The following is a 9,437-nucleotide window of genomic DNA, read 5'->3' as shown; positions in this document are numbered from 1 at the left end:
GAGTGAAAAAGTGTCCAAAAGGCACTAAAAGTGTCCTTTTGGCATCCCAGCTGACCAGCCGCTCGTTCGTTAGCTAGGCACACCCTCTACCGAATCCAAACGGCGCGCGCACGCTCCGAAGCACAGTCGTGGCGGAAGAAAATCAGTCCTATTACTTTCCGGACAAACCCTATATACTGAGATAATCTAAAGCATGTGTGTAGAATAAGTTTCGATCGTTTTACGTTTTAACGTTGCTCTGCATTTGCATTTGCGAAAATTTGTTTTTAGTTTGATTTATTAGTTCAACGTCCACTCTCTCGTGAGTGGTACAGTGGAAGTATTCTTAAGCTATGGACTCCGTTCATTAAAAAAGAGAAAACTAATATATATATATATATATATATATATATATATATATATATATATATATATATATATATATATATATATATATATATATATATATATATATATATATATATATATATATATATATATATATATATATATATATATATATATATATATATATATATATATATATATATATATATATATATACTATATATATATATATATATATATATATATATATATATATATATATATATATATATATATATATATATATATATATATATATATATATATATATATATATATATATATATATTTCTGTGACTTGGTACCATATGGCAATGGCTTCGGTAGCTTAATGTAGCCATGTACCATATCGACTTAAGATATTAATTTTTCTTTTAGTTACTTACATTTTTCTATGTGAGATACGGCCAGGGGCGAATCAAAGAGAACGGGGGGGGGACGATCACACACTGGATTCGGTTGAGTTATCACTTATTTTTACAAATATGACGCTCAAAAATAGAAAAGGTCTTTAAAGTTCTAAGTAACCTCCCTCCCCCTTTACCAAAATCCTGGATCTGCCATAGGATATTGTTTTGTTGTTAAAAAATGAGGTAGATTAACTACTGACATTTTTAACTAAGATGAACAAACTTAAAAAAAAAAAAGATCTAGAATACTAGTGTTTTGTGCAATAATGTAGCCCAAGCAGCCCAAAATTTTTTCTGTATTCATGGTCTCCATGTACGGGGAAGGAGGCCCCCTTCCCAGAGTTTTCAGCCAGTTGGTAAAATAATTGCGAGTAGTGCCTCTATTTTAGTGGCCCAGTTTTTTATTTATTTGGTAAATGGACTGATGGAAACATGTGGTTTAAAATCAATGAGAGAAATTTAGTCTCAGTTGGTTAAAAGCTTGAAATGAAGTAATTTTATTAGTATTATCACCCAAATCAGTCGATGAAATGACCAACTAGTCGGTAAAATCCATTGCCCAGTCCCCCAAAAAACATTTGAAAACATTTGAATATTGACGCCTCAGTCTGTGTGTACTTGGTTAGTTTATATAAGGCAAAGTAGTTAATACATCTTTTTTTTGTCCTGTTTTATTTTTTGGCACGACTATACTTTCTCCTACATAATTAAATAATACATCGGGTCTGCCAGAAGGGACAAAAAACAAGAAATTTGTTTAGGTTCATTTTGTGCTGGTGTTTCTGTGTTTTATTTTAGATATTATGGATACATATTCGTTTTTACATTAGTTCTCACTTGTCACTTGTTCACCTGAAGTTAAAGCTAATAAGTACCAAACAAATAAACTTAGCAAATTATTTTAGGATTACTGGCACTCCTAGTCTTGGCGAATGGCCTGAGGATATTTCTATACCAATTGGTGCCTTTCCTCGATTTGCCGGATCGCAGCTTAGGAAACTATTAGAGGCAGAATTAGATTCTCTCGGCCTTGCCCTCATCGAGGTAAGATCGGCTTGTTATTCGAAACTATTGTTTGTTACGTACTTTTAGTTGTTGTAAAAAAAAAGAGATTACTTACACTTGAACAGCAATTGCTCTCAATGCTGATTTGCATAATACTGCTCAGTCCACTTTTGGGAGACAATGAACAGGAAAGATTAGATTTCTTTATTGGGTCATCATACGCTCTTTCCACAGGCGAAGAAAGGTTTTATTGCTAGTAGCTGAAAGGCTATCTGATAATACCTTCTGGACTATGAACTAGAGTGAAGCCAATTATGCGAATCCTACAATTTAACTAAAAAATGTCAAACAAATACCCGTTTAAATCCTCAAAAAATCTTTTCCTACAAAATTCTAAAAATTTGTTTTTTTCCTGTGAAGTTTAGAGTAGCAAACACTACATATAAATTGTATATAAACTCAAAGCATTAAGGTGGCGGAATGGCATTTTCATTAGATGGCTGCCCAAGATGGTGAAACGAATTTGGAGCTCAAAAAGTAAAATGAAGAAAAAGAAAGGGAGAGAATAGGTCGATCACAGACAAGAAACACAAAAGAAGATACTATTAGTCAAGTGCCCAATAATGTTCTCAGATCATAGAAATAATGTGTATCATGGTCAACGCAATACTTTGGGCTTAGGAAAAATTGTTATGTCTCCCATGTATTACTTCTTTTTCCTCGACCCTTTATTATGGATCCGATGGTCGTAAAAACTTAGAGAAAGGCTGTTTCGATTGTATAGTAAAATTTATAGTGACTATGAGAGAAAAAAAATATCGATCAGATGTTAACGGGATTTATCTAAGCGCCCCTTATGCCCGGGGCACCCCACATTACGTCGGGTTCAAACTGTAAGGTAGTCATTTTAATCCGAATGACTGAAAGGCCCAACGCACCTCCAGCCAAAAATGTTTTAAAATATAATAAGATCCTTGTAGTCTTAGGGACATGGGTCCCAGATTATGGTAAAAGCCCATATAAAGCAAGAGCTTCAAAGATACATTTTAATGGAAGGCGAACGCCTCTCACCTTGTCGAAATTGGAATCATACAAGGATTTTCAATATGTATGGCTGGATGACCCAAAGTTAAAATTTGGCGCCTGTTACGCCTCCCGCACCCCACCTCTTTCTTAATTAACACCCATTAAAATTTAATACGCATTTTGAGTCGCAACCTCATGTGAACTATTGAGGGAATGCTCCTAAATAATTTATGGTTGATACTCCTAAATAATTAGTTGATAATCCTTGAAGTCGTCTGTAATAAATTTTGAAGACTCGGTGCAAAAACGAGTTTTATCCTGAATAACGAATTTGTTTTTACTTGGTGCAAAGTTTATATAAGTCCAGGCTAAAAAATTTCGGTGATTCGGTGCAAAAAATGCACCAAAAAAGACTAAGGAAGTCCTGACTCCCTGTACATATTATCTAAGTCCAAACTGCAGACTGACTCGGTGGGAATAATGCAGGTGGGCATGTTGTATCGTGGAATAATTCTAGCACGATTTTATGACCTCTGCATATGGTCGGTCTTGATGTTCTCTACAAATTATGATTGATGAACTTTTTTTTAATAGCAATTACTCTAGAATTTATTTTGGAATGAATTATATTATGCATATAGTAAGAAATCGAGGAAATAGTGAAATCTTAAAACTCGGAGCCACGGCCCAAAAGTCTCCCTTCTTCTGCGTAAGTTCCATTTTAATTTTTTTTCAACTTCTAGTAAATATTTATTAGTTCAAATAAATATGCAACCGTCAATCATTTGACGTTCAAAAAGTTATGCGGTTGGACCGTTTAGTTAGAGCAATGCTGATTTGATCATCGTCATATAAATAACACGGTCTTTTTTCATCATTTTTATTTAGAATTAGGGAATGCTCTCATCTTTAATGCTCTGCTTTTTTCTAGGAAATGCTCCTTTTTATCCCAGAGAATCGAATCCTTGCCAAAGATGCATTAGTCCATCCATATTTTAGTGATATTGCTAAATCCCCTTCACAAGTAGACAGATGAAAAAGAAGATTCGAGTATGTAATTGTACTGTATGTTGTCGTGTATGTTTTTTAAAACTGATGCAACTCGAAAAGACTCATTTTCTTGGGAAAGAAAATAATGTGTAATGTATCATAATATTTCTCTGTTCACGCGACTTTTTTATGTGGTTTGAGACACATACTTAGAGTGGTTCCCTCCAATCGCCGCCTAAATCACAGGCTGAGTCTAAAATAATATGTAAAAAACTAAAAATTTTTATGGAAAATTTTTTAAAGCTCTTGGCTTAAAATTCTCTTTTTACAAAAAAATAGATTTGACCTAGCTTGTCTTATAGAATGTAAGGTAGACCAAAACAATTCGAATCACTGCTGACCTTGGAGGTTTGCCACTGATTCTAACAATACCAGCTAAACTTCAGTTCTTTTACTAAAGGATGATTGGCTCATCGCTGATCATAACCTTCCCTCCAACATTCTATAATAATTACAAATCAATAGCTAATAGCTCTTTAGATATTTTTCACTAGATAGAGTACCTGTACTACCTGCACAGTTGATAGGATATTAGGGACCGGTTGCCTAAAGTAAATTTCCGTCACACTACTCAAATCTCCCCTATTGTTTTTCAAACAGCTAGATTTTAGCTCTTTCACTTCATAGAATGTGCTTTTTAATGTTAAAAGGATTCAGATAAAGGACATACCACGGGCACTATTAACCAACTGTTATCCAATGAAATAAAAAAAATGGAATGAAATGGAATAATTAACCGCAAAACTGTAATTAGGTAATATTCTATTTTTCTCTCATTCGACAGCATAAAAAAAGACTAGATTCTCCTCTGAAGGAATGTTTGGTAAAATTAAAAGGAGGTAACTGACTTATTCTTGAATAGAAAAATCGCTCTTCACCTAAAACCTTTTGAAAATTACCAACCAAATAAGAGCTACTTATGGGAAACTTCAGAGAATCTCGTTTTCAATATAATATATTAGCTGGAATTTGCGTAGCAGCATCGCTTGGTTGTTTTAGTTGGTAAGTACGAAGAAAAGAAAGCGGAAATAATTACTATGGCCTAAGCCATAATTAACCGCAAAACTGTGATTAGGTAGCACTCTATTTTTTCTCTCATTGGACAGCATAAAAAAGACTAGATTCTCCTCTGAAGGACTGTTTGGTAAAATTAAAAAGTAGGCGACTGACTTATTCTTGAATAGAAAAATTGCATTTCACCTAAAACCTTTTGAAAATTACCAACTAATTAGCATCGCTTGGTTGTTTTAGTTGATCAGTACGAACGAAAGAAAGCGGAAATAATTATTATGGCCTTGGCCAGGTAAACAAAAGAAATACCTTACTTTTGGAGTAATTTAGAATTACTAACATAATATGCATTAACTATCCAAAGAGCCCGTCGGACCGCTGGAATAGATGAAAACGTGGTTAATACTCTTCGTGAGGACTGGAGAAAAAAAATTAGTCCCAAACACAAAATTCTACCTATATTAAAATAAGAAAAAAAACGTATTCGATAACCAACTGACTCTGATTATAAAGGTACTCAAAAGAAGCCCTTACTCGCTGTATAACATCACGTGGTTGTTTTCAAATTAGCGACTGGCTTTGCCAATTCATAAATAAACAAAGAAGGATCATCATCAAAATACTTATTACGTGAAAATCGGTTTCAAAACTGTCTTTCACTTCGCACGATAGTAAAATAAAACAGACTGCATAGTGAGTTATTATCCCACGTTTTTCTACACTATATTTTGGAGACCTGTTTTACTTCTACTAGTTTCAGCTTAAAAAATGTGTGTGACATTTGTGTTTATTGCCCATCCATGTGTGGTTTTTCTTAATTTATTTACTTTGGACTTTGTTTTCTGTTTGAGTGATAACTTTAGTGCTCATGAAAGTTGCTGTGCCTGTTTTAACTTGTAGGTCAACATAATCAATTACTTTTATTATCTATTATTATTTTAGCAGATTTTGATTAAGGGCAAGGAAAAATTTGATTTTTTAGTTAATAACAAATAAAAAACGAAACAGTAGAATAGAAACAGAATGCCAAGAAGTTCTTTTAGGGTACTTTTTTTCAATTTATCCAAAAGGAGGCCCTCTGGAGCAGAAATGTGGTGTGGAAGGGGGGAGAAGGCTACCTTCTAAGCTTAAAGGCCATATTTTAAGAAACTATAACTTTTAAAATAAGCATTTTGTAAATCTATTTATCTCATTCGTGTATATTAAACTATTTCTCTTATCTTGTATCATCCATTTGGGTTCTATTCTATTGACCAAGTCAAACTTAAAAATGAGTCATTTAAACTAATGTATATGAGAAACATCTTCTTTAGGCGTATCTCCTATTTATATTAGCCACAGCTGATTCTTTTTTTTACTTTTTTAAATTTTGTGATTAATAAAAGAGCATCCTAGAATGACCAATAATAAAAAGAAAAATACTTTAGTATTTATTAGGGAAAAAAGAGAGGGAGGAGGTTTAAAAAACGTTTATAACCAAAAATAATAGTATCTTGACTACGATTAACTCTTAGTACAGTAGGTAGCTTAGTTCTTCGACCGTGTATCTTTTATCATTTTTGTAGATTTTAAAGTTTTTTTTTCAAATAAAGGATTTGTTCCTATACCTTACAGAATATGAAAATGTAATACGATTAGGAATAACCTCTTTTGTCTAATTGAACTAAAATCAGTTAACTTTGACAGTCGTTATTACCTCTCTTAGGGTTAATCATCTCTCTACGTCTAATGGAACTGAAATCAGTTATCTTTGACAGTCGTTACTACCTCTTTTAGGTTTACTCGCCTCTCTTTCCCCTCTGCACGTCTTATGGAACTGAAATCAGTTAACTTTGACAGTCGTTGCTACCTCTCTTAGGGTTACTCATCTCTCTATGTCTAATGGAACTGAAATCGTGGAATATGTCTAATGGAACTGAAATAAGTTAACTTTCACAGTCGTTACTACCTCTTTTAGGTTTACTCGCTTTTCTCTCTCCCCTCTCCATGTCTATTGGAACTGAAATCAGTTAACTTTGACAATCGTTGCTACCTCTCTTAGGGCTACTCATCTCTATATCTAATGGAACTGAAATCAGTTAACTTTGACAGTCGTTGCTACCTCTCTTAGGGTTACTCATCTCTCTATGTCTAATGGAACTGAAATCAGTTAACTTTGACAGTCGTTACTACCTCTTTTAGGTTTACTCGCCTTTCTCTCCCCTTTCCATGTCTAATGGAACTGAAATCATTTATCTTTGACAGTCGTTGCTACCTCATTTAGGGCTACTCACCTCTATATCTGATGGAACTGAAATCAGTTAACTTTGAAAGTCGTTACTAACGACTATTGCCGGACTTATAGGTCGGCCGAGCTTAGAAACACAGACCATAGGATAATAGTCGCCACACTGAGACTACGCCTGAGAGCACAACGACAAGAAAGACGGCTTCCCAAGCTCGATGTGAGTAGTTTGGCTACATCTGAGATGCAACAGAAGTATGCTCTCGATATCTCTAACCGGTTTACTGCCTCCAAGTTCTGGACGACCCTGAAGTAGCATGGAAGTCTTTCGAAGATAATATACCCGATTCTGCTGGAAGTACCATTGGCCGCAGCAGACACAATAATAAACCCTGGATATCCCAGGAGACTCCGTCTGTGATCGAGCTGCGCCGGAAGGCCCGCTTAGCAAAGAATGTGCCAGAGTACACATGACTCAATGGCCTGCGCAATAGCCTACTGCACAGTGATAGGAAGACCGTTGTTGAAAAGAAAGCCAGCGATCTTGAAGAGGCTTCAAGGAAAGGAGACACCTGCTCCCTGTACAAACACCTCCGCGAGCTGACGGAAGGGAAGACTTCCACCGTGAGCCGTGTTTTGTGTGCTAACAAAAGCATGCTGGATGACGATGCAGGCCAACTCCCCGCCTGGAGCAGTCACTTCTCAATGATTCTGGACGCCAAAGCAGTTGCTCATCCCGACCCAGAGTTGATTAAAGCAGCCATGGTCACACCCGAGGCTACTTCCGACCTCGTATCGCAACCATTTACCACCTCTGAGGTCCAAAATTCTGTAAAACGGTTAAATAATAATCGAGCCCCCGGCGTCTGTGGTATTTCTGCAGAACTCTTTAAGTACGGGGGTGCAGTGATGATTCTGTGGCTCCAGCTCATCTTCTCAGCTGTATGGACGACGGAAAGCATACCGAATGACTGGCGTACTGACATCATATTGCCGCTCTGATAGCGTAAGGGCAGCCGTCAAATCTGCTCCAACTATCGTGGGATCACGCTTCACGTGGGATCACGTGGGATCTCCGTTCCTGGTAAACTCTTTGCCATGTCACTCCTTGACAGGTGTTCCACCTTTTTGTGTAGAAAGAGAAGAGTCCACCAAGCCGGTTTCATGCCCGGCAGGTCGACGACGGAGCAAATTTTCACTATGTGCCAGTTGATCGAGAAGACGCGAGAGTTCCACCGAAAAGCGTACATCGCATTCGTGGACTTTAAGGCTGCCTTCGATTCTGTTGATCGCCGTTCACTTTTGGCCGATACTAAGAACTACGGGTCAACCCAAGAAATATTGCTCACTTTTTTAAAAGCTGTATGAGGATACGGAAAGCTGCGTGCAAGTCAATGGAAGACGCAGTCCTACATTCTCGGCGAAGACTGGCGTCCGGCAAGGTTGTGCCACTTTTCCCGAGCTTTCCAACTGCGTCATAGACCATGTTATGACCAGCACGACGAATCGCCTTCAGTTCGGAGACCGGCTTTTCTCTGATGCTGACTTCGCCGACGACATAGCGCTAGCTGCGGACACAGACGAAAAGGTCACCAAAGTTCTCCAGGTGCTCTCAGAAGAAGCCTCGAAAGTTGGACCGAAGATTAACTGGCAGAAAACCAAAGTTATGCTCCTTGAGCCCCCCACGTCCCGTTCTAGTGTTATAGGAAGTCAACGTCGGAAGTAACCGAGTAGATATGGTTGAAGACTTCACTTACCTGGGATCTATTCTGTCGAATGATGGCTTGATCACAAAAGAGCTTACATCCCGAATAGCAAAAGCGTCAGCACTTGTTGGGAGGCTTAGCAGCATCTGGCGTAAGCAAAACATAAGCCGCTTTACCAAAATGCGCATTTAAATGCTCCAGTCAGCACCGTTCTGCTGTATGGAGCGGAGACGTGGCTAGCTGCAAAATATATCCTCAGCGCCGTCGATGTCGCACAGACGAAACATCTCCGAAGAATCGAGGGACTTTACTGGACTGACTTCGTTAGCAACCAGACCCTCCTGTTACGTACGACACAAATTCCTTTCTAGACGCAGATTACTCAGCGTACTGTTCGGTGGTACGGCCACCTCCTTCGCATGTCTCGTGACGCCCCACCACGGGTCGCATTCGACTTCGACCCCACCCTGCACGGATGGAAGCGACCCAGAGGACGCTACCCCCACCAGGTGGAAAGACAAAGCCGATGAATTCCTCACCCAAGCCCACATCCCGGTGGAAGAAGCTGCGAGCCTGGCAGGCTATAGGTCAAACTGGAGGCACCTGGTCTCATCGTTCTCTACGCCGAACCCTCGGCAG

The 9,437-nt window shown here is 37.8% G+C and overlaps 1 protein-coding gene across 3 annotated transcripts in view; it reads left to right on the top strand.

Moving 5' to 3' along the window:
- Positions 1-6,472, top strand: part of LOC148939426 (cyclin-dependent kinase 4-like) — a 70,429-nt gene extending 63,957 nt beyond the window's left edge. For all 3 annotated transcript variants that reach the window (XM_089106743.1, XM_089106745.1, XM_089106744.1), the window contains exons 7-8: positions 1,682-1,820; positions 3,739-6,472. In XM_089106743.1, the coding sequence (XP_088962869.1) occupies positions 1,682-1,820; positions 3,739-3,843 (244 nt within the window). In that variant the 3' untranslated portion in view covers positions 3,844-6,472. The remainder of the gene's footprint in view (positions 1-1,681; positions 1,821-3,738) is intronic.
- Positions 6,473-9,437: the final 2,965 nt, after the last annotated feature.

This window comes from Artemia sp. Qi Xiang Cuo, chromosome 21 (genome assembly GCF_049724085.1).
Source record: "Artemia sp. Qi Xiang Cuo chromosome 21, ASM4972408v1, whole genome shotgun sequence".
In the NCBI taxonomy this organism is placed as follows: Eukaryota; Metazoa; Arthropoda; class Branchiopoda; order Anostraca; family Artemiidae; genus Artemia; species Artemia sp. Qi Xiang Cuo.
The sequence above is the reverse complement of the archived record's forward strand: the minus strand, read 5'-3'. Positions and strand labels throughout refer to the sequence as shown.